This window comes from Lutra lutra, chromosome 9 (genome assembly GCF_902655055.1).
Source record: "Lutra lutra chromosome 9, mLutLut1.2, whole genome shotgun sequence".
NCBI lineage: Eukaryota > Metazoa > Chordata > Mammalia > Carnivora > Mustelidae > Lutra > Lutra lutra.
In genome coordinates this window covers 82,689,495-82,715,544 of record NC_062286.1, presented here as the reverse complement: position 1 = coordinate 82,715,544, position 26,050 = coordinate 82,689,495, and the positions used below count along the sequence as shown (strand labels likewise).

General features: G+C 38.4%; 1 protein-coding gene across 2 annotated transcripts in view; it reads left to right on the top strand.

Moving 5' to 3' along the window:
* The window catches only part of RNF149 (ring finger protein 149), a 32,474-nt gene extending 6,437 nt beyond the window's left edge, over positions 1 to 26,037 (top strand). Inside the window, exons 2-7 of one of the 2 annotated variants that reach the window (XR_007130436.1) lie at positions 9,961 to 10,211; positions 11,132 to 11,200; positions 15,256 to 15,338; positions 17,631 to 17,727; positions 20,484 to 20,699; positions 21,776 to 21,906. Coding sequence is in view for 1 of the 2 variants with exons in the window: in XM_047747206.1 (XP_047603162.1) it covers positions 9,961 to 10,211; positions 11,132 to 11,200; positions 15,256 to 15,338; positions 17,631 to 17,727; positions 21,776 to 21,971; positions 24,813 to 24,868 (752 nt within the window). In the remaining variant the exon portion in view is untranslated. Of the gene's footprint in view, positions 1 to 9,960; positions 10,212 to 11,131; positions 11,201 to 15,255; positions 15,339 to 17,630; positions 17,728 to 20,483; positions 20,700 to 21,775; positions 21,972 to 24,812 lie in introns of those variants that run through there. The other variant, XM_047747206.1, reaches the window with a different exon arrangement.
* The last annotated feature ends 13 nt before the right edge of the window (positions 26,038 to 26,050 follow it).

Genomic DNA, 26,050 nt, shown 5'->3' with positions numbered 1-26,050 from the left:
GTGCCTGTGCCTGGTATCGCTTCCAGTCATGCACACGGTGACCCCAAGCTAGTGCATTTTTATTCAGCTGCCGTATCTCCAGTTCATCCTAAAAGATGTTCCAGAATATCAGTGAGTCTTCATCCTGCGTTTTAATTTAAAGAAGTTCCCAGAAGCAATCTTGCTGCTATAATTAGTATAGCAAATGGTTTAGCTGTCATCCTAGACACAGTATTTTTTTTTTAATGATTTCTTTTAAATCAGTGAACTGTTTTAGTTTCCTAGGTGAAAAATTTCAAGTTAATATTGCAAGTGTTTTCATTTCAGTGGATCCCTCTGACAATCACTGTGTGTGAGTTGCCCCTTCCTTTGAAAATTTTGGTGTTCAAGAACCTCTCTTATCTCAATTCTCTTCCACGTCTCATTTATTCATTCATTTATTCAACAAATATTTATGAAACACTTCAGGTTCTATGTAAGGCACTGGGGATAAAGAGATAAACAAGATACCTTTACATATACAGTAGTCACCCCCCCTTATCATGGTTTCAGTTACCCGAGGTCAGCCTCGGTCTGGAAGTAGATCTTTCTTCTGACTTACAGTCAGAAGATTAGTAGTAGCCTAACGTTAGGTCATAATGTCTACGTCATTCACCTCAATTCATCTGATCACATGGGCATTTTATCATCTCACATTGTCACAAGAAGGGTGAGTATAGTACAAAGTATTTTGAGAGACCACATTCATGACTCTTTTTGCAGCATGTTGTTATAATTGCCCTACTTTATTATTAGTTGTTAATCTCTTATTGTACCTAATTTATAAATTAAACTTTATAATAGGTATGTATAGGGAAAAAACAGCATATATATATAGTATCCGTTGCTATTTGCAGTTTCAGGCAGTCACTGGAGGTCTTGGGATGTATCCCTTGTGATAAGGGGGACAACTGTATTTTAGTCACTAACCAGATTGGACCTCACCATCCCAAATATGTTTTTATGATGATTTCACAGCCTAAAAAGCCTCCCTTTGTTTGCTTGGTAAACTTTTCCTGTCCTTCAACATGTAGCTCAAGTGTGCTTCCTAGGGAAAGCATTCTCTCCACCTCAGACAAAATTATCACTTCATTTCTGCAGCACTTTGTATTCCACCTTCTTAGTAAATAAGAAATAGTCCAAAATAGAAAAATTCTCATTCTCATTTTATAGCTGAAGAAGTACTCTCAGAGGGTAGTTTCTCCAGACCCAGACAGTGGATGACAGATCTGGACCGAGTCTGCGTGGTTCTGAAGATTGGGTCCCACATGAGGAGGCAGGACAGAGATAATGCATGGGTCCTGGGTCTTCAGCCCCAGAACTGGGTATATGACATTCAGCAGCTCTCCCAATTCCTGAGCCCTCATCTGTAAAATGGTAATTTGGCTTCTCTGCTTCAAGTGAGACGTAAATGTGAAAGTGCTCCGAAGTTGGTTTTCCCCATTTAACACAAAGAACATTATGTCAGTACTGAATTTTATGTAGCTGTGACCGTGGCATGGAAACATTTATTTTCTGTGTATAACTTTTTAACTGAGACCAACACATGGGGTTCATTAAACCGTTCTTTCTACTTGAGTATGTGCTTGAAGTTTTCCACAAAAGGAGGTTTATGAGAAAAGGCTTTCAGCTTATAAAGTGCCATGTAATTGTAAGTGGTATAATTATCCTAATAATTGTTTCTGTGCTTGTGTTTCTCAGCTTCTAGATGTTTGTTTTCCTGAAGGCAGGAAATGCCTTCCTCCTTACAGTGTCTCCCCAGTGATGACATGGCAGACTGCATGAGTGGGGAGACAAGTACAGTTTTTGCTAAGTGACACTTTTGGCCCTCAAAGGACTGGCCTCCAGGCAGGAGCCACCTTAGAAGGGTGCCCTTCTGGTGTTTCAGTAACTAAATCCTGATGGCAGGGGCCACAGTGGATTTGCTGCAGGTTAAAGTTTCTCTCTGCAATAAAATTGTTAAAACACAGTTTTGAAGTGATGCCAAGGAACATTCTTTATGTGTATTTTTATTTTTTTAAAGATTTTATTTATTTGAGAGAGAGCACAGCAAGGGGAGCAGCAGGTAGAGGGAGAGGGAGAAGCGGGCTCCCTGCTCAGTGGGGAGTCTGACGTGGGCCTTGATCCCGGGACCCCAGGATCATAACCTGAGCTGAAGACAGGCGCTTAACCAACTGAGCCACCCAGGCACCCCTTTATGTGTAATTTTAAAATTAGATTTTGAATAGATACTATGTGCACGTCGTACAGAATTTTTATTGTGCCCAGCTCCTCTCCCCAGACGCAGTCAGGATCCCTAGGCTCTGGGTCGCCTTTCAGAGGCAGTCCAAATTGATGTGACATGCAGATCTTTCATCCACATAGTTTGACATGTTGCACTTTCCCCTCGGTAGTCTTGCCTACTGTTCATACTAATGGACTTGCTGCCTCAATCTCTGTACACATACTATATGTAACCCTTTTCCTATTGATGGATGTTTAGATTGTGATGGCAAAAACTTAGAGAAGATAAATTTGACAACACATATCTTTACAGATAGCTCCTGTATACACATGCAAGTGTATTTGTGCATAAGTTCTTGGACATGGAATTGCTGTGCATTAAATTTCTTGGGAAAAACAAATAAAATTTTTTTGATAGCCATTGCCCTCCATGCAAGATTGTAATAATAAACTCCCCCTGCAGTGTGCAAGAATGCAGATTTGTGCTCATTCTTTTTTTTTTTTTTAATTTTTTTATTTTTTCAGCATAACAGTATTCATTATTTTTGCACCACACCCAGTGCTCCATGCAATCCGTGCCCTCTACAATACCCACCACCTGGTGCCCCCAACCTCCCACCCCCACCCCTTCACAATTCTCAGATCGTTTTTCAGAGTCCATAGTCTCTCATGGTTCACCTCCCCTTCCAATTTCCCTCAACTCCCTTTTCCTCTCCATCTCCCCTTGTCCTCCATGCTATTTGTTATGCTCCACAAATAAGTGAAACCATATGATAATTGACTCTCTCTGCTTGACTTATTTCACTCAGCATAATCTCTTCCAGTCCCGTCCATGTTGCTACAAAACTTGGGTATTCATCCTTTCTTTTTTTTTTTTTTTTTTTTTTTTTTTACAGCTTTATAAACATATATTTTTATCCCCAGGGGTACAGGTCTGCGAATCGCCAGGTTTACACACTTCACAGCACTCACCATAGCACATACCCTCCCCAATATCCATAACCCCACCCCCCTCTCCCAACCCCCTCCCCCCATCAACCCTCAGTTTGTTTTGTGAGATTAAGAGTCACTTATGGTTTGTCTCCCTCCCAATCCCATCTTGTTTCATTTACTCTTCTCCTACCCCCTCAACCCCCCATGTTGCATCTCCTCTCCCTCATATTAGGGAGATCATATGATAGTTGTCTTTCTCCGATTGACTTATTTCGCTAAGCATGATACCCTCTAGTTCCATCCACGTCATCGCAAATGGCAAGATTTCATTTCTTTTGATGGCTGCATAGTATTCCATTGTGTATATATACCACATCTTCTTTATCCATTCATCTGTAGATGGACATCTAGGTTCTTTCCATAGTTTGGCATTGTAGATATTGCTGCTATAAACATTCGGGTGCACGTGCCCCTTCGGATCACTACGTTTGTATCTTTAGGGTAAATACCCAGCAGTGCAATTGCTGGGTCATAGGGTAGTTCTATTTTCAACATTTTGAGGAAACTCCATGCTGTTTTCCAGAGTGGTTGCACCAGCTTGCATTCCCACCAACAGTGTAGGAGGGTTCCCCTTTCTCCGCATCCTCGCCAGCATCTGTCATTTCCTGACTTGTTAATTTTAGCCATTCTGACTGGTGTGAGGTGATATCTCATGGTGGTTTTGATTTGTATTTCCCTGATGCCGAGTGATGTGGAGCACTTTTTCATGTGTCTGTTGGCCATCTGGATGTCTTCTTTGCAGAAATGTCTGTTCATGTCCTCTGCCCATTTCTTGATTGGATTATTTGTTCTTTGGGTGTTGAGTTTGCTAAGTTCTTTATAGATTTTGGACACTAGCCCTTTATCTGATATGTCATTTGCAAATATCTTCTCCCATTCTGTCAGTTGTCTTTTGGCTTTGTTAACTGTTTCCTTTGCTGTGCAGAAGCTTTTGATCTTGATAAAATCCCAATAGTTCATTTTTGCCCTTGCTTCCCTTGCCTTTGGCGATGTTCCTAGGAAGATGTTGCTGCGGCTGAGGTCGAAGAGGTTGCTGCCTGTGTTCTCCTCAAGGATTTTGATGGATTCCTTTCTCACATTGAGATCCTTCATCCATTTTGAGTCTATTTTCGTGTGTGGTGTAAGGAAATGATCCAATTTCATTTTTCTGCATGTGGCTGTCCAATTTTCCCAACACCATTTATTGAAGAGGCTGTCTTTTTTCCACTGGACATTCTTTCCTGCTTTGTCGATGATGAGTTGACCATAGAGTTGAGGGTCTATTTTGGGGCTCTCTATTCTGTTCCATTGATCTATGTGTTTGTTTTTGTGCCAGTACCATGCTGTCTTGATGATGACAGCTTTGTAATAGAGCTTGAAGTCTGGAATTGTGATGCCACCAACTCTGGCTTTCTTTTTCAATATTCCTTTGGCTATTCGAGGTCTTTTCTGGTTCCATATACATTTTAGGATTATTTGTTCCATTTCTTTGAACAAAATGGATGGTACTTTGATAGGAATTGCATTAAATGTGTAGATTGCTTTAGGTAGCATAGACATTTTCACAATATTTATTCTTCCAATCCAGGAGCATGGAACATTTTTCCATTTCTTTGTGTCTTGCTCAATTTCTTTCATGAGTACTTTATAGTTTTCTGAGTATAGATTCTTAGTCTCTTTGGTTAGGTTTATTCCCAGGTATCTTATAGTTTTCGGTGCAATTGTAGATGGGATTGACTCCTTAATTTCTCTTACTTCTGTCTTGTTGGTGTAGAGAAATGCAACTGATTTCTGTGCATTGATTTTATATCCTGACACTTTACTGAATTCCTGTACAAGTTCTAGCAGTTTTGGAGTGGAGTCTTTTGGGTTTTCCACATATAGTATCATATCATCTGCAAAGAGTGATAGTTTGACTTCTTCTTTGCCGATTTGGATGCCTTTAATTTCCTTTTGTTGTCTGATTGCTGAGGCTAGGACTTCTAGTACTATGTTGAATAGCAGGGGTGATAACGGACATCCCTGCCGTGTTCCTGACCTTAGCGGAAAAGCTTTCAGTTTTTCTCCATTGAGAATGATATTTGCGGTGGTTTTTTCATAGATGGCTTTGATAATATTGAGGTATATGCCCTCTATCCCTACACTTTGAAGAGTTTTGATCAGGAAGGGATGCTGTACTTTGTCAAATGCTTTTTCAGCATCTATGGAGAGTATCATATGGTTCTTGTTCTTTCTTTTATTCATGTGTTGTATCACATTGATTGATTTGCAGATGTTGAACCAACCTTGCAGCCCTGGAATAAATCCCACTTGGTCGTGGTGAATAATCCTTTTAATGTACTGTTGAATCCTACTGGCTAGTATTTTGGCGAGAATTTTTGCATCTGTGTTCATCAAGGATATTGGTCTGTAGTTCTCTTTTTTGATGGGATCCTTGTCTGGTTTTGGGATCAAGGTGATGCTGGCCTCATAAAATGAGTTTGGAAGTTTTCCTTCTATTTCTATTTTTTGGAACAGTTTCAGGAGAATAGGAATTAGTTCTTCTTTAAATGTTTGGTAGAATTCCCCCGGGAAGCCGTCTGGCCCTGGGCTTTTGTTTGTTTGGAGATTTTTGATGACTATTTCAACCTCCTTACTGGTTATGGGTCTGTTCAGGCTTTCTATTTCTTCCTGGTTCAGTTGTGGTAGTTTATATGTCTCTAGGAATGCATCCATTTCTTCCAGATTGTCAAATTTGTTGGCGTAGAGTTGCTCATAGTATGTTCTTATAATTGTCTGTATTTCTTTGGTGTTCCTTGTGATCTCTCCTCTTTCATTCATGATTTTATTTATTTGGGTCCTTTCTCTTTTCTTTTTGATAAGTCTGGCCAGGGGTTTATCAATCTTATTAATTCTTTCAAAGAACCAGCTCCTAGTTTCGTTGATTTGTTCTATTGTTTTTTTGGTTTCTATTTCATTGATTTCTGCTCTGATCTTTATGATTTCTCTTCTCCTGCTGGGTTTAGGGTTTCTTTTTGTTCTTTCTCCAGCTCTTTTAGGTGTACGGTTAGGTTGTGTACCTGAGACCTTTCTTGTTTCTTGAGAAAGGCTTGTACCGCTATATATTTTCCTCTCAGGACTGCCTTTGTTGTGTCCCACAGATTCTGAACCGTTGTGTTTTCATTATCATTTGTTTCCATAAATTTTTTCAATTCTTCTTTAATTTCCTGGTTGACCCATTCATTCTTTAGAAGGATGCTGTTTAGTCTCCATGTATTTGGGTTCTTTCCAAATTTCCTCTTGTTATTAAGTTCTAGCTTCAGAGCATTGTGGTCTGAAAATATGCAGGGAATGATCCCAATCTTTTAATACCGGTTGAGACTTGATTTAGGGCCAAGAATGTGATCTATTCTGGAGAATGTTCCATGTGCACTAGAGAAGAATGTGTATTCTGTTTCTTTGGGATGAAATGTTCTGAATATATCTGTGATGTCCGTCTGGTCCAGTGTGTCATTTAAGGCCTTGGTTTCCTTGTTGATCTTTTGCTTGGATGATCTGTCCATTTCAGTGAGGGGAGTGTTAAAATCCCCTACTATTATTGTATTCTTGTCGATGTGTTTCTTTGATTTTGTTATTAATTGGTTTATATAGTTGGCTGCTCCCACGTTAGGGGCATAGATATTTAAAATTGTTAGATCTTCTTGTTGGACAGTTCCTTTGAGTATGATATAGTGTCCTTCCTCATCTCTTATTATAGTCTTTGGCTTAAAATCTAATTGATCTGATATAAGGATTGCCACTCCTGCTTTCTTCTGATGTCCATTAGCATGGTAAATTCTTTTCCACCCCCTCACTTTAAACCTGGAGGTGTCTTCGGGTGTAAGATGAGTTTCTTGTAGGCAACATATAGATGGGTTTTGTTTTTTTATCCATTCTGATACCCTGTGTTTTTTGATTGGGGCATTTAGCCCATTAACATTCAGGGTAAGTATTGAGAGATATGAATTTAGTGCCATTGTATTGCCTGTAAGGTGAGTGCTATTGTATATTGTCTCTGTTTCTTTCTGATCTAGTACTTTTAGGGTATCTCTTTGCTTAGAGGACCCCTTTCAATATTTCCTGTAGAGCTGGTTTGGTATTTGCAAATTCTTTCAGTTTTTGTTTGTCCTGGAAGCTTTTAATCTCCCCTTCTATTTTCAATGATAGCCTAGCTGGATATAGTATTCTTGGCTGCATGTTTTTCTCATTTAGTACTCTGAATATATCATGCCAGCTCTTTCTGGCCTGCCAGGTCTCTGTGGATATGTCTGCTGCCAATCTAATATTTTTACCATTGTTACGTTACAGACTTCTTTTCCCGGGCTGCTTTCAGGATCTTTTCTTTGTCACTAAGACTTGTCCATACTTCAAATTTTGAATTTGGATCCTTTCCGGAGCTAGTGATATGCCCTACAGGACTCTCTCATGATGCCGGGTTGTAGCAGCAGCCCCAGCTCTCAATCTGCCACATGATCACAAAGGTCAACAACCATTCTCTTCCCAGATCACCATGTAATTTTTTTACTTTTGGTACTATGGTCACAAAATTAACGTGAGCTAGCACTTTCTGTAGGCACGGTGTTAGAGGATTTTGCCCAACAGTAGACTGTTATAAGTGTTCCGAGCATTTTAAGGTAGGCTAGGTTAAGCTGTGATGTTCAATATTAAGTGCATTTTCTACTTAGAATATTTTCAACTTAGGATAGGTTTTCAGGATGCAATGCACATAAGTTGAAAATCTTTTTATTTATTTATTTATTTATTTTTAAATTTATTTGACAGACAGATCACAAGTAGGCAGAGAGGCAGGCAGAGAGAGAGGAAGGGAAGCAGGCTCCCTGCTGAGCAGAGAGCCCGACGCGGGACTCGATCCCAGGACCCTGAGATCATGACCTGAGTCGAAGGCAGAGGCTTAACCCACTGAGCCACTCAGGCGCCCCAGCTGAAGATCTTTTTAATGTTTTCATTTGTACCATGACTTTTCATGAGTTTAAAATCTATTTGTTGGGGAGTGACCACAGAGGTGTACAGGTTTTCTTTTTGGGGCAATGAAAATGTTAATTGAATTAGATTGTGGTGATGGTCGCAGTGCCTTTATGAGTATGCTAAAAAACGGTGAATTGTATACTTTAAAAGGGTGAGTTTTATGCCATGTGAATTCTTATCTAACTAAAGCTGATACGTAAAAAAAAAAAAAAAAAGATTTTTTGTCTTTTCTGCAAACTGATTTCATTTCCTTTGTTTTTCTGTTGCTCTTTCTCTTACAGGAAATTGTTTTCTGTCTTTGTTATATTACATGTGTTTCCCCCCCCCCTTTGGCCATTTACTGTTTGATCTTGATTCCTTGATTTTGCTCTTTTTTAGCCATGTGGAGAATTTTCATTTTTATATTTCCTCTCTTTTATATATTTAAATCTTTGATTTACTTGGAACTTATTTTGCCATTATTTGTGAGAAAGGGATACAGCTTTTTTATTTTCCCTCAGATAAGACCCAGTTATCCCCATACTATTTTTAAAAAAATTATCCCGGTTATCCCATTGATTTAAGATTACAGTTTTATCATATAGTAAGGGTTTTTTTGTATTTGGGTCTAATTTCTGGACTTCGATTCTACCCCTTTATTCTGGTTGTCTTCCTTAGCTACTACCACACTGTTTTAATTTCTTTAATTGTAAAGGTTAGTTCAGGTTTTACTTTTAAAAAGTTTTCCTGGGGGCGCCTGGGTGGCTCAGTGGGTTAAAGCCTCTGCCTTCGGCTCAGATCATGGTCTCAGGGTCCTGGGATCAAGCCCCACATCGGGCTGTCTGCTCAGTGGGGAGCCTGCTTCCTCCTCTCTATCTCTCTGCCTGCCTCTTTGCCTACTTGTGATCTCTGTCAAATAAATAAAATCTTAAAAAAAAAAAAAGTTTTCCTGATCGTTTGTGATTATTTTTCCCCTAGTGAACTTCAGAAACAGCATTTTTAAGGTTTAAAGAATTCAATTGATAATTTATGGTTATTATATTAATTTATAGATAGATTTGTATAAACTGTTTTACCCCTTTCCTAATTTTTTTATATTATGTCTGCTCATTCCTTCAGACCAGTGTTAAATAATAGTGATCATAGAAGAAATTCTCAGATTGCCTCCCTCTGATTAACAAGCATACTTTAAGTATTTTTTTTTTTTAAGATTTTATTTATTTGAGAGAGAGAGAACATGGGAGGGAGAAGCAGACTTCCCGCTGAGTGGGGAGCCTCATGCAGGGCTTGATCCGGGACCCCAGGATCATGACCTGAGCCAAAGGCAGATGCCACCCAGGCGCCCCTAGGTATTATGTATTAATATTCATAAGTGAAATTAGTCTGGTTCTTTTGGTTTATTCCCATGTTTAGCTTTATTTTCTAGAAATAATTTTTTAAACTTTTTAACTTTTTAATCTACTGTGGAATAATTTTAGTACCATCAGTGTTCAAGTTTTGTGGTAGAATTCACCTGTGGAATTGAATGGGGCTCTTACCCTTGCGGGGAAATAGTTATTAGAGACTTGTTATACTTCTAATGCAGTCCGTTTGTTTTCTGTTTTGGGGCCAGTTTTGGTAACTTAGGTTTTTCTTGAAAATTAAACATTTTTTGTAAGTTTTTGGATGTTACATATAGACAAGCTGTAGTATTCTCGTATTTTTCTCTTACTTTCTCTGTATCTCATTTTTGTTCTTCATATTGATTTTTGTTCTTCCTCACAGGAACTGGAAATATAGTGGTCATTATGGTGAGCTACCCAAAAGGAAGAGAAATTTTGGATCTGGTGCAGAAAGGCATTGCAGTGAAAATGACCATAGGGGTTGGCACCCGTCATGTACAGGAGTTCATCAGTGGTCAGTCTGTGGTATTTGTGGCCATCGCGTTCATCACCATGATGATTATCTCATTAGCCTGGCTGATATTTTACTATATACAGCGTTTCCTATATACTGGCTCACAGTTTGGAAGTCAGGTAATTATGGGTAATTCTTTTTAACTTTACTTTTTAAAAGATAGTTCATAAATATTTCTTATATCTTCCCTGAAACTATATTAGAGTTTTGTGGGTTTTTTGGACCACATTCTTAATTTCATTTTCACTCATACTATTTCATTACTATAACTTTTTAAAAATAATTTTTAATTAGACTGTATTAAATTTTCTGTTCTATGGGAAATTAAATATCTTTAAATGGGGTCATTTTTGCTTGTTTTGTTCCTCTGAATACCCACTTTCTCTTTTTCAGACATAAAGGAATAATAAATAGGCCTGAGGTAGAGTAGATGTGGTTCTGTGTTTAAAACAAGGAGAACCCTGGGCCTGAAGATGAGGCGCAAGGTGGGAAGGGCTTCCTGGCTTCTGTTGTGGGGCAACTTTCCAAGCCATTTATCTGCAGAGAGATAGTGTCTCTGTCACAGCAAAGAGGAGGGCACTTGAAGAGCCAGAGGCTTCCACAGATAGGCCTTTGAATTTCACACTTACCCTATTGTCTTAAAAAGCCACTCTTTTTGGCTTTTTAGGTAGTCCTTTCTGGTCATCTTGTATATGCTGACTAGGTGAAAACTTCTTTCTTTTTTAGGGACAGGTATTAGTAGATGAATCAGTGGGACCCCCTCTTCCCATCCTCAGATTCCTACTCTATTGCCAATGTTTACACATAAGCATTGGTTTCTTCTTCAGGCATGGAATTGAAAATAAATATTCTTGATCAAATAGCTCTTAAGTTATATGTGGCTGTTTTATACATTAAGATGTAAATGGTAATTTTTGTTCTTTTCATTATAGTCAATTTAACTTTGTTTTTTTTAAAGATTTTTTTCTGTAAGCTTATGTGAATTTTTTAAAATAATGACTTAAAATTTTTAGTGATAATAATATTTTTCCTATCTAAGAGCCATAGGAAAGAAGCTAAGAAAATCATTGGCCAGCTTCCACTTCATACTGTAAAGCATGGAGAAAAGGTAACATTTTCATGGGTTTTTTGTTTGTTTTAGACTAAAGTATGTATCTGTTTATATGTCTAACTAAAACTTTCCAGTCTGTTAAATGTACATTGAACATGTGGAGTTTTGACTAGTTTGAGTTAGTACTAACTTGCATACTTGTGTTCATTGTAGAGAAGGGTTGATAGAAGTACTCAGTTGCACATGTGAAGAGCCACCTAAATCCCTTGGCACCAGAGAAGGTAGCCACTAGTTGTATACAGTTATTTTACTTTAAATGGATAAAATTGAACTTAAAATTCATTCCTAAGTCACACTAGCTACATTCCAAATGCTCAAAGGGCCCTATTGGCTGGCTGCTGCCATACTGGATAGGACTGAAATGTCCATCACTTAAGAAGGTTCTACCTGTTGGTCAGACCAAGATGACTCTAAGGAAGGTAAAGAACTTCCAAGTTCCCTTGGACCATAGACCTTTGATACTTTAAATTCATTTCTGTTAAATCTGAGGCTATAGGGTATGTGTCCATTCTCTCTGGTTCCCTTAAATACAGGGGGAAAAAAAACTGGGATTTATAGAAAAGGGGAGGGAAGATGTACTTAAAACTACTTTTGGGAAAAAAGAAACATTTTGACATGGCCCACCTGGGACATAAAAGGTCAGAATCATACCAGAGTTTTAAAGCATTTTGGGAATGGGACATACCCTAAATCCAGAACCTCAGAATCTTAGAGGATCTATTCTTTAAGAGGAAAACAGTTGCTAATGCAGTAATAGTACTTTTTAAAAATGGTCTGTCTTCTTTGTCTTGAGATGTTGATAAGTGTGTTGACTTGTTAGGTATAGGTTCGTTCTGTTGTTTTGATTTTTACTTCTTTTCACCAAATTGTTGAGACTTCATCTATTCCACCCTCCACTCCCCATTCAAAAAAGAGAATAACTGCACTTATTTTATGTATCCCTTCTTTGGACTAACTTTAAAGCAGAAATAATACTCATTAAATTACAGATCTTTGATTTTTTTTAAAAACTTTGGATTCTGATATTAATCATTTTAATATTTTAAGATACTCTTAAATTATATTCTTCAACTATACTTTAAGATGCTCTTTTAAGTTTACTTAAAAGTTTAAGATACTCTTTTTAAGATACTCTTAGAATTATATTGTTGGTTTCCATTCTTTCCCTAATGCCTTATACAGAAATAACAGTTGAATTTTTTTTTTTAAGATTTTATTTATTTGACAGACAGGGATCACAAGTAGGCGGAGAGGCAGGCAGAGAGAGAGAGAGAGAAGGAAGCATGCTCCCCACTGAGCAGAGAGCCTGATGTGAGGCTCTATCCCAGGACCCTGGGATCACGACCTGAGCTGAAGGCAGAGGCTTAACCCACTGAGCCACCCAGGTGCCCCATAACAGTTGAATTTTAACAGTTTGTACAGGGTACTGGTTTCTTCCCATACAAATATAGTGAACAAAAAAAGTGAAACAGAACAGTTTCTCATGTTATGGCTTGAGATTAGCACTTGAGGTACTGACCACTGAGGGTCATTGGAGAGAGAGTCTCCACTGAATGCCTGTGACAAACTCTACATGTATGGCACATAGCCGGTCACTTCATATAAGCATGTAATTTTATGTTCCCCTTAGAATATGTCTTCTGTTCCATAGCAGGAAATCTCAGTCTATGAATATGAATAGAGATTTATATGTATAATATACTGAATTAAGTCTTTTTTTTTTAATTAAGTCTTTGAGAACATAAGTAAATTGATAGAATCCTCTTCATGTTCAGAGCATTTGCTTTTTTTAGGATTTTTAAAAGATTTATTCATTTGAGGGGCGCCTGAATGGCTCAGTCGTTAAACGTCTGCCTTAGGCTCAAGTCATGATCCCAGGGTCCTAGAATTGAGCTTCGCACTGGGCTCCCTGCTTGGCCAGGAGCCTGCTTCTTCCTTTCCCACTCCCGCTGCTTATGTTCCCTCTCTCACTATATCTCTCTCTGTCAAATAAATAAATAAAATCTTTTAAAAAAATTTATTCATCTGAGGGAGAGTGAGAGCACAAGCAGGGGGAGAGTTAGAGGCAGAGGAGAAGCAGACTCCTCGCTGAGCAGGGAACCAGACAAGGGGCTCGATCCTAGGACCCCAGGATCATGACCTGAGCTGAAAGCAGACGCTTCACCAGCTGAGCCACCCAGGAGCCCCCAGAATATTTCTTTTTACAGAACATTTTTGAAAATGTCATTCTACTGTTTTTGAAAATTGTCAAAATAATGGTTAAAAAAAGATACCTAAATGGTCTGTGAGATACATATGTGGATTTTTCTTTTCTTTTTTTCTTTTTTTAGTTTTATTTCTTTAAGTATTCTCTGCACCCCATATGGGGCTCAGACTTAATAACTCTGAGACCAAGAGTCCCATGCTCCTTTGACCACACTAGCCAACACTAGCCAGGTTCCAACACATGGGTTTTCTGATGATTTTGATTAAGTTTGTACAGAAAAATGTTGTTTTCTTAAATCTACATCTTGTGCAGTTCTAGAGAGGTGTTTGGTTTCTAGTTTTTCTTTTCTTATGGACTCATTCACTATAATGTATACACTTACAGACCAATAGGGACTTTAAAGATTATTTCATCAATTTTGTATGGCATACGATAAGTGATAATATTTACTTTAGTGGCAACATAAAATTTTAAGTGTTACAGAACTTTAATATAGTCTCTTATAATAATAATCAGTTTTTACTGCTTGCTTGCGAACAAGTAATGTACATGGCTCAGTGTATTTTTTAAAATAATTACATAAGGACAGGGTAGCTGTGTTCCCGTAAAATATACTTGCTAACATTGGAGGTACATGCAGACATTGATTGGTAGTTCTTGAATCCATCCCAGAATCAAAGAGAGTCTCATTGACCTGTCTTGTTTTAGGTGACCCTCTGGCTGTGCCTGCTTTGATGGGATGAGGCCAGGTGGTTCAATGTGGAAGTTACCCAGGAAAATAGGACAGGGCTGACACTACCAAAAGGGTCGATGACCCTGGGTGCTGGGTCACTCAATGGGTTAAGTGGCTGCCTTTGGCTTGGGTCATGATCCTGGGGTCCTGGGATCAAGGCCCGCATTCGGCTCCCTGCTGATTGGAGAGCCTGCTTCTCCCTCTTCTTCTGCTACTCCCCCTGCTTGTCCTCTCTCTCTGTCAAATAAATAAATAAAATCTTAAAAAAATAAAATTAAAAAAAAAAAAAAGGTTAATGACCCATAGCTTCTTAGAAGTGGAGATTTTGTCATAAGACTGCTTCCTCCCCAGCAAGTTTTATTTCTTTTTACCTTTGTTAATTTGAAGGATGAAAAACAGTAATTTATTTTAATCTGTAATTCTTTTATTGCTAGTGAGGGGAATATTTTCAGATATTTAGCCATTAGTGTTTTCTCATTTGCAAGTTGTAACCATGTTCTTTAGCAAATTCTAGTGAAAGTGCTCTTGTTTTGTTTTTAATGATTCTAGAAACAAGTAGCTTACTGGATATTCTCTTTACAAGTTTTATATTTGAGGGCGCCTGGGTGGCTCAGTGGGTTGAAGCCTCTGCCTTCGGCTCAGGTCATGATCTCAGGGTCCTGGGATCGAGCCCTGCATCGGGCTTTCTGCTCAGCAGGGAGCCTGCTTACCCCTCTCTCTCTGCCTGCCCCTCTGCCTACATGTGATCTCTGTCTGTCAAATAAATAAATCTTAAAAAAAAAAAATGCATTACAAGTTTTATATTTGAAAAATAATTTTTATTACAGTAAGGTAAGCATTTGCATTTCTACAACCCTTAAAACATGAACACTACCCTAGTATCAAAACTGTTCATGTCTGATTAGGTACACAACGACATTTTTTCCTTTTCAGCCAGATTCCTTAAATAATCTCTGGAGAGTGGTAAAAAGTAAATACTGAGTAGATATTGTGTTTAGCTTCTGGTTGTACCCTGGTATTATTAAATTTGTCATTGTTTTACCCAGGATGTTGTGAGTTTTATCAAGACCATGTAGCAATGATACAGTGAACTCTTTTCTTTCCTTTTTACAGGGAATTGATGTTGATGTTGAAAACTGTGCAGTGTGTATTGAAAATTTTAAAGTAAAGGACGTTATCAGAATTCTGCCATGCAAGTATGTTTTTTTTTCTTTCCTGAGATGCTACGAATTACTGGATAGGTTTCTGACAAAAGTGTTAATGTTTCTTTTATGATGTGATGCTGTCACATGATCTTGTGATCATCTCATCCTTTAGGAAGCAAGCTTCAAGCCTTCTAGGGTTCTGGATTATATTACTTTAAAATTGCTTAGCAGACCTCAAGCCCTAAGGCAGACCCATTATATATCTTTGTGCGGATTGGCTTTTAGTCTTAAGCAAGATTTCATTAGAATCCTGAGCATTCTGTCATACATCTAGCCGTTCAAAACGTACATTATGTGGGAGCAGGGACACTGAAGCATGACAGGTGAAGGCCCCAGGGGGAGGGCCAGAAATGGCTAGCAGAAAGTCAAGGAGGATAGTAGTTTGCTGTTATTTGCACCCTGGGTTTTAGTTCTTTTGGGGTTACTGCAAAATAAATATTTCTCACTTTAGGTACACTAGGGGCTTTGCTTTAGCAATGGGAAGTTGCGATTTCCTTTTTTCTTTTTTTTTTTTTTTTTAAATAATAGGATACTTTAACTGATAACTGTCTAGAAGAAATGGCTGTTACCAGAAGTGTATCTAAAAATATATTTTCAATCAGACCAATTTGAATTATGCTTCCCACCTATTAGAAGGTCAGAAATTGATATATAATTATGGTTTCCTTTATGTTTACAAAGTAGTATATATACAAATATAGTAGATTAAATTCTCAGTAATTCTGTAGTGAAAACAAATGAATATCAGAGTAACAAAAGTGTCCAGAATAAATATAGCTAACTTTTGTCTACAGGCATTTATATGAGGTTGGTGTGGTGGGTAGTTAATGAATTAGAGTCAATATATCCTTTGGAAAGTTTTTTTTTTTTTTTAAGATTTTATGCATTTATTTGGCACAGAGAGAGAGACAGTAGGAGGAAGAACACAAGCAATGGGAGTAGAAGAGGGAAAGCAGGTTTTCTACTGCTCCATTGGGAGCCCAATGTGGGGCTTGATCCCAGGATCCTGGGATCGTGACCTGAGCCAAAGGCAGACACTTAATGACTAAGCCACCCAGGTGCCCCTCCTGTGGAAAGTTATTAAAATAGGAAAGAATTTTCGTCTAAGATGGTTTAGGGCAAGTCTTTCTGATTTAAAAATGATGTGTGGAATGCAGCACAAATGAGTGGCCTGAGGCTCACTTCTTTGTAACACCAGATCCGTCCTCATGGCTGAGCTGGGTTTTGTCCTACACCCTCACAAGCAGACATGTTGCTTGTGCACATTTCCTGGTCTTCTGATCTGGGGTTTTTACTTAATTTCCCCCATTTTCTCCTGTGTTTTAACAGATTTCCCAGTAAAGCCAACATGTTTCCTTTGTGTTTTTGTTAAGATTATTCCGTTGGGTTAGTCAGTTTCAGTTTCATTTTGAGGATAGAAAGGTCAGAAGACTAGCTAGGCTAGACTATGTTATGTAATTAAATAGTGTTACTCTTAACTGCACTAGCGGATTTCAGTATGAAGAAGAGGTCTTCGCACAACAGCATGAATAACGAATAGTTACTGGGTGTTTACTGGGTCCTGCACCGTTGTAAGCATGTTACATATTTGCTGCTGAGAACTGGAGTGGAGGTGCAGAGGTTAAGCAACTAGTTCAGAATTCCAGCATCATGTCACACAGCTGGTGTGGGAGCCATGGGTCCTGTACCCACTCTGCCTGACTCCTTATCTTCATCCTGTGGGAAACAGATTCACTATATAGGAGGCGAAGTTAGCTAAGACAAGTCAGTAAAAAGAAAATACATAGGCAATTTTTATTTCTTCTTCAATTCTGAAAAGTTATCATTATATAAGAATGTGGAATATACAAAAATATGTTGAGACAGAAAATAAGTGTTTTTTTTAAGCCTGAGACCCACTGTTTTGCTGTATTTCCATTTGATTCGTTTTGTGAACTTACGTAAGATACTCTCAGTTTATTATTATTAGTTAGCTGTTGGTTTATTTATGCCACATTTATTCCTAAACGGCTTTTAAGTTACAAAGGCACAGAAAAATACAACCTAGCATGAAGCGAAAATAACCATGCTATTTTCATGGCATGAAGGGAAAATTTCCCTGTTAAGTTCCATACTCTGTTTAACTTGGAAAGTAGAATAGGTAATTACATAGAGTAAGTGAATAGAATGTTGATATGAAGTCATTTAACTTGTACTGAGAAGATGAGTTAGCAGAATGTGTTATTTCCTTTATAAGATCTAAACATTTATTTTAAAAAATTAACACATACTTAATCTTTTTAGGCATATTTTTCATAGAATATGCATTGACCCATGGCTTTTGGATCACCGCACGTGTCCAATGTGTAAACTTGATGTCATCAAAGCCCTGGGATATTGGGTTTGTTACATTTTTGTTTATATTCAATCTCTGCCCCGATTCTTCTAAGTGATTCAATTTCATTACTGACCAGAGGCAAGAGGAGTGGACTAAGTGCTCCTTCTAACATCTTTGTGGTTCCCTGAAGAAATTTTCCTCTTGATTAAAAATGAATGTTTAAGAAATCCCAAAAACTTAATGAACTCTACTGCTTTTGTGATTATAGACTGATACGCCATGTTTCCCCCCAGTATTTGTAATTGCTAAGTGTAATGTATTGTTATGCTGCCCTGTAGAAGGTATATATACTCCTCAGTTTTGTATAAACAAGAATTACCAAATCTTTGAAATGAAAGGAGCCTCATACATTTTCTGGCTCAAGGTGCATATTTTACATATGAGGAAACTGAAGCCAATACTTCTCGACACCAGGTCTCAGATTTCTGGGTTTGGAAATCATATCTTACTGGGGAAACTGGTCCTGTGTGGAATTTGTTCCATTGGTTTGTGGTACTTAGGTGGTTGTAGGACCTTCCTCCAAAAATGAAGACATGAGGGCAGAGCGAAAGAGAGTTCTTCATAGTAGCCAGCCAGGTGCTGAGGGCCTTACACACATTATTACATCATACCCTCATAGCCAGTCTGGGAGGTAAGTACTACTTCTCTCCCTATTTTACTAATTAGGAACTTGAGCTTAGAAAATCCGAGTAGCTCACCGGAGGTCACACAGCTAGTACTTGGGAATCTGTTTTCAGATACAAGTTTGCTTAATTCAAGGGTACAAGCTTTTAACCAGTAGTCCCACCCCAAAGGGGAAGACATAGAGGTGAAAAAAGCCAGATTTTTCTAGATTGTTATTTTTTATTGTTTTTAGAGTTTTCGTATAATCTTTTAACGTTTTAAAAGATTCCTGATTAAATAGCAAATAGTTTTGAACTAATGATCTTATTACTTTAGAAAAAGTAATTTAAATGTCACATACTTTTCTTATTGCTAAACATATTTTTTTAGGTTTTTTTTTTATAATTATGGTAGAGTTAGAAACCGCAAGGAGTTTTTTCTGTGGTAAGCATTTCATGCACCTTATAGCCCCAGTAGCCCTCAAGGAGTCCTCTCATCTTCTAGCTTGGCGGGTCTTGGAAAGATAGTTGAGCGACTGCCTTGATTACCACTGTCATTTTCCATGAATCAGATTTTTTTGTTCTTTTTTTTTTTTTTTTTTTTGTAAGATGTATTTATTTTAGAGTGCACACATGCATGCATGAGTGGGGGAGAGGGACAGAGAGAGAGAGAGAGAGAGAACCTTCAAGCAGACTCCCCACTGAGCACAGAGCCCAACACAGGGCTCAATCTCATGACCCATGAGATCATGACCTAAGCCGAAACCCAAGAGTCTAAAGGATGCTCAACCGACTGAGCCACCTAGGTTAGGCGTCCCTGTGAATTATATTTCTCAAGTATGAGTTCCAGAATGCCTCCACCATAGGTACAGGAAAGGAGGAAGGTCAGCATTCAAGAACTCTTACTGAAAAAAAACTGTCCTGCTTTGATGTCTAGAAAATTTGTCTTTCCTCTAGAATTTCAAACATTTATTTGTAGTTTTTTTTTTTTAAAGATTTTATTTATTTATTTATTTGACAGACAGAGATCACAAGCAGGCAGAGAGGCAGGCAGAGAGAGAGGAGGAAGCAGGCTCCCTGCTGAGCAGAGAGCCCGATGCGGGGCTCGATCCCAGGACCCTGAGATCATGACCTGAGCTGAAGGCAGCAGCTTAACCCACTGAGCCACCCAGGCGCCCCTTATTTGTAGTTTTTAATAATGATGGCTCTGTTTAGCAGGGGCATAACAGTGAATTTGAGGCTTAGTGAACTGAGCCTGTGTCTTGGACCCCCTTCCTGGAATTTGAAGCATTTTAAACAGTACAATACAGGGAGCTCGACAGATGTTTTTCTTGGCAAAGTTTTCTTTTTTCCTCTTCTCTTTTCTCTTTTCTTTCGTTAGGTGCACTCTGAAGATCATTTTAAGTTATTTTCTTTATGGTCAGTAGTTTTAAACCTGCTTTTCATTTCTAGAAATTTTTGTAAGGGTATTTCACTAAACCTTAGCACTGCGACTAATCCTCACAGGTTTTGTTTTTGGAACTACATATACATACATATATTTCACACATTAAAAATGAAGATTTAGGGCGCCTGGGTGGCTCAGTTGGTTAAGCGACTGCCTTCAGCTCAGGTCATGATCCTGGAGTCCTGGGATCGAGTCCCGCATCAGGCTCCCAGCTCCACGGGGAGTCTGCTTCTCCCTCTGACCTTCTCCTCGCTCATGCTCTCTCTCACTGTCTCTCTCTTCTCTCAAATAAATAAATAAAATGTTTAAAAAAAATGAAGATTTATTTTGCATCAGGTTGGGTTGATTTGTTATTAGAATATTAATTTCAGAAAGCTTGACTATGTCCCAGGAAGTGTGATTTCTTTTTTGAAGAACAGAAACCTGTAGTAACTTTAAATCAAACTCTAAGAAATTAACTTGTCTTGCCCTTAATTGTTTTTACAGTTTTTGATGAGTGTGCCATTTTCTTTACTCCCTTTGCCCCTCCTGCATTGGATTTTGTAGACAGTGATGACACACTGTCGTATGACAACTAGTTCTTGCTCCCAAGGAAACAGCTGTGGTGAGAGGGCTGCCATCAGTCCTTCACGTGGACTTGAGAGGTGGTCCTTGTGTTAGCAGCTACAACCTTCTTGATGTGCCATTTGTCATTGTTTTCATTCATTCAGCACATTCATTCAGCATGTATCAAAGGAGTGCTCTCTCAGGTGCTAGATTGGACCTTGACTTGGGGAGACAAAGATGAGTAAGACGCAGCCCTTCTGGTTGTGGACTTTCACTTTCTGGACTTTGAGGGCCAGGGCATACACCCACGCACAACGCTGCAAAGGAGGTATGTTTGAAGTGCCGAGGAGCACGGAGAAAGGAGAAAATGACCCCGCCAGGTAGAGTGGGAAGATAAGAGGGTGTTTTTTTTAAGAGGGGAGTCTGAGCTGGGTGTTAAAGGATTTGCCTGCCAGATCAGTACATTGCAGATGAGGGTGTGACCATGTCTGGCTTTGAGACTGGCAGGTGGTTAAGTTTGGTGGGTATTTTGGTAACTATCTGGGAAAACAGATGAGGGTGGCCTGGGTGGGAGTTTGGACATTACGGCTACTCAGTAGGATTTGTGGTTTGATGTGTCTGGAGTCTGTTCTGAGGGTGTTCAGTTACTTAACAGTGAGAAGGAGGAAGCGTACCATGTGGTTCAGGAGGAGGGCTGTTCTAGAACTGGGTGGGGCGGCAGTGGGAGGAGCCCTCCGGTGTGCCCTTGCCCCGGAAGCCTGGGGAGGGAGGTGGAATCAGCACCATGTTCTTGGCATGAACCTCGGGCTCACTGTGAACGGACAGACACCCCTCCTTTACTAGGTTACCTCACAAGTGGTTTCCTCTCATGGCATGACTCTGACTCTGGCATTACTCAGGAAGGTATCTGGATAAACCTCTGAGACTGGGCTGTCACTTTCCTTACCCTGTTTTTTTCTTTAACACAGCAAATGGGGGATAGACACTGTCTTGAGCTGATAGAATCCACAACGGATTCTTCTAAAGTGAATCAAATGCAGTCTGAAGCCCTCTGTTGTCAGACACTGTGTTCTTCTGAAACCCTGGTGCCCACAGTAAGACAGTAGGGCAGTTTGAGGCAGTCATCCAAGATCACAGCCTCAGCCAGGCTGATTCACACCCCCTGTTCAGGAAGCAAGGAAAGTGTGTCTGACAAAGGTTTAGAGTTTAAAAGGTGGCATTGCTTTCATCAAGGGGAAAAGCAGTTTTTCAAATGAACAGTGTTTAGGTCTTGGAAAGCTGCCTATTGAGAAGTAATTCATTTTCTGATGTTGCTAATAAAGAAGACGTTAGTGTTTTTGCCCTATATTGTGTATAAAAGTAAATACTTTGTAGGAATTATGAGTAATGATTATGAAATGATAGATAAGCTTTGACTATGTTATTCAGACAAGGTATTTTCTTTTGTTCTCTCAAGGGAGAGCTTGAAGATGTGCAGGAGACGCCTGCTCCAGAACCTACCCCTGGGAGTGTTTTGGTGGCAAATCTGAGTATCAGTTTACAAGATGACAGAAGTGAGGGGAGCAGTTTGCCCTCGTCTTCCACTAGTGATTCTGCACCACCGTGTGACGCCAGTTTCAAAGAAGATGCAGGTGAAAACACAGCCTTACTAGGTAAGTGCCTTGCAGGTTCTAAAACAAAATGATGTTAGCAGGTGGGGAAAATAATGCAGAAAAGCATAAAGGACAAATAAAAACCATAATCCCACACCTGCAAATACCATTTTAACATTTTGGTAAATACTTTTTCAGATGTTTTCTGTGTTTAAGGATGGGGAGAGTATCATATATGTGCTGTTAGGTAACCTGTTTTCCTCTTAACGTGTGAAGCTCTTTATGTGGTAGGTGCGTGATTCTGTGTGGTGCGTAGTGTCCCAGCTCCAGTTCACTAGAATTTCTTTAAACTGCACCCTTTTGGTGGACTTCAGCACTTTGAAATCATGTGTCTACCCACCACTTATCCAATTGCTTCTTGTCATTCTGAGAGATAAAATAGAGTGAATTGCCTTTATTATTATTATTATTACCAATGAGAGTACCTTTTCATAATTGTTCGTTGTTTTTATTCCCTTCGGAGTAGCCTGTTTCATGTTTACCTTGTTTTGCTCTGGAGAAACTAATTTTTTCATGTCTTTGTCAAATGTATTGAATATTTCTCCCCCAATTTTGGTATCCTTTGGTTGATATATTTTGTAGACAGAAATGTTTCATTTTTCTCTAGTCCAACATATTGTCTCATGATTCTGCCTTTGATAGCATGCTAACTTTGGAAGGCCTTTTTCATCTCAGGATCTAAGTATATTAATCCATATCTTACTAATATTTGTGGTTCTGTATTTTATTACCTTTAAATCTTTAATCCACATGGTTGAAGAGAAGATTTAACCTACTTTTCCCCAAATGTTTAATCAGTTGTCCCATTATTTAGTGAATTATTTTAGTGACTAATAATCTAGTGCATAATTATCAATATTTTGATATTGCCAAGGCAAATCCCTTCATCTTGAGTTAAAAAAAAAATCTCTGTACTAGTCTGCATTTTTTAAAAAAGATTTTATTTATTTATTTGACAGAGACAGTGAGAGAGGGAATACAAGTGGGGGGCAGTGGGAAAGGGAGAAACAGGCTTTCTGCTGAGCCTGATGCTGGGCTCAGTCCCAGGACCCTGGGATTGTGACCTGAGCCAAAGGAAGATGCTTAACGACTGAGCTACCCAGGCGCCCGTATTCTACATTTTCTAAAAAAAAAAAAGGTATCAAATTATTTGCTAAGTGAAAGAAAATCCAATTAGAATTTTTATTATAATCAAATAAATTTACATATTACTTTAACTGGGAAGAACTGATGCTTCTAATTTTGAATTTTGTCATTACGGGAAGAGGACACATAATTCCCAAATCAGTGATACTCAAACTGAATCACTTTTGTATTTGACATGTTTAAGCTTTGAGACAGAGATAGCTAGAAGTATTAGAACTGGGGTTTTAAACTGGTATCAGAGGGAAAAGACCACATTGTGAAAGAGAAGGGGAGCATTCATTTCATAACACTGGAAGGTGGAAAGGGCATTCTCCTAATTAGCTCCCTGGCCTCCTGCTGGGATTGAACCACCTCAGGGATTCCATCAAATTGAGCCCAAGTACATGCCAGTGTGATTTTTGCCATTGCCCTCAGTCTACAGAAAAGAAACTAAATTTCCTTTCTCTTGTACTTGACCACTCTTGAGATAATTAAATACTGCTGAGAATTCTTATCCTGACAGAATGTCTTTCAAAAGCAGTCTCCCATGTTTCCTGCATTCTTGTTACCTGTCGTGCATTAGTTTATCAGCATCTCTCCTCTCAGCTAAGATGATATCATGTGAAGTAGTGCATAGAAATAAAGGTGGAAAAAGAAGCTAGGCTATAGAACAACAGAATGTTAGATGCCTTCTGAAGAAGCTGGGCCCCCTCATACTTTCGTGTGCTTGCACACGTGTGTGTGAGTACATATGTGTGCCACGCATGTGTGTGTGCATGTGCACTTGGTTTCTATTTTATTTTTTTTGTCTCCCCCCTTTTTAAAAATATTTACAAGTATTTGTTAACTAGTAAGTTGACAGGTAATTTTAAATGATAATGTTCTTTCTACTTTATCACCATACCAGTATAATTTTGAGAAATGTTAAATTGGAGAACTCAGTTCTTTTAAGCAGACATTAGTACTTCCAGAATAAAATATGGCTTCACTTAAAGTTGAGAAAACATTTGCTGGGGTCTTAGGAGCAACCAGAAATAAAACATGGAAATTATTAATAGCAGACTACTTGCTGGAGGGTGTTTCCCTGGCGAGTGCTCCTTCTGTTGTCCAGTTGACCTTCTTGGCTCTGACTGTAGGTGAGTTCAAGTATTCTGAGTGTAAGGAGTATTCTGTTCCTGTAAAAAACCTTTGTGCTTAAATTATTTTGTGTTACTCTTCCTAGTAATAACAGTCTGTCCAGAGTTAAATACCTGTTCCTCTTCCAAGATAGATTAACTTCACTGTGCCTGTGCTTAATCATCTGTAAAATGAGCATAATAATATCCTAGTCCTCATTGGGTCACATACATAATCCAGTAAATGCTCGCTCTTTTCATGGGCAGTGGTGACACCATCATCATCGTCGTTGTCACAGCTCTCTGGTTTACTTTTGAAAACATACACTAATACCACCAACTAAGACTGTCTTCTCTTTATAGCCCCATGCTGATCAGAGTAATGTTGGTTAGACTAATACTAGAAAACCTTTCATAATATATATGTGAAGAAGATGCTTGTATATTTTTCATGACTTTCTGAAATGAGTTGCCATTTTTACATGTAAGTTTTGTTTAAATTTTTCTGTTGCTTCTTGAATTATAGCCTCTAAAGGGTCTCTTTATGTAATTATAGTTCAGAATATGCGAAGTGACATTGGTTTTTGTTGCTTTGTTGTAGAAGCGGGCAGGAGTGACCTGCAACGTGGAGGACCCATCTCCTCGCACACATCCTGATGACCACATCATGGATAGAGCTTTGGCTCGAATTAAAGGACTTTTTTTTTTTTAACTTCAGCACATAGTTTGTATATTTGAAAATAATGTACATTCTTTTACCTTTCAGATTTTGATTTGATATCCAAAGGGCTATTTTATTCTTAAAGAGACGTTTTGATTAGTTTTAATATATTTATCTACTAAAATGTATCATTGATGATAAACAGTATGTTGCTTTGGACTATTACAGAGACCACTAGGAAGGCACTCTAAAGGTCGGGGTATGTTTCTGAATAGTAGACTAGCTGTACTGTACTGTAAAAACAGGATTAATTTTGCTTCTCAAGGATGATTTTAGACTGAGCAACTGAATTTAGACCAGTGGAAATGCAATTGTATAATTCATTGATTGATCATGAGTTTTCCCTGGAGGAAAGACTTTTCTAGAACATTAAACCTGTGAATGAGATGAGAGAAATCTATAGCTTTCTTGAACCTCCATGTCATCATCCAGAGACGTTGAAATCTAAGAAGACTTCTTCATTATTTTCTCTTGGAATTATAGGAAAAGCACTAGATGACTTTAGGATTTGCAGTTTTCCTTTTTAATTCCTAATTTCTTATGACACTTAAAGGAGAGGGAAATTTGTCCATTTTTCCCACAAATAAAAAAAGCTAAGATTCGTCTGCATCACACTTGAGCAATAAATTTTTCATTGCCTTAAAATTTAAAAAAAAATTTTTTTTCATTGCCTTAAGGAAATCGAGTAGGCAGACTTTTGTTTTTAGTATATGATGACTGTATTGGTCCCAACTACTATTTAATCTTTACAACTAAAAAGGTAATAGATGGGGAATTTTGATTGTCCCTACAAAATAAACAAGCAACCAGTTTTCTTGATTGATTTAAAGCAGACTTAATGATGACCTTGTGTCATCTATCCTTTTTAAAATCTTGGCTGTTTTTGTAGGTGAAAGGATCAGGTTAATGTAAAGCTTTTGGAGATTGTGCTCTTAAGTTTTCTAAAATGATTAAGCACACACATAGTCTTCTCCCTCTTGGAGGTGAAAGTGGAGGAGGGTGAGGGAGAGTTACCTCTTAACTGTTGTCCTTTGTTCCTTCTAAGCTAGTTGCTGTGTATATCTTTATTTTGTGAGTAAAAAATAAATGTCTGTTGAGAAAAATACAACTTTTAAAAA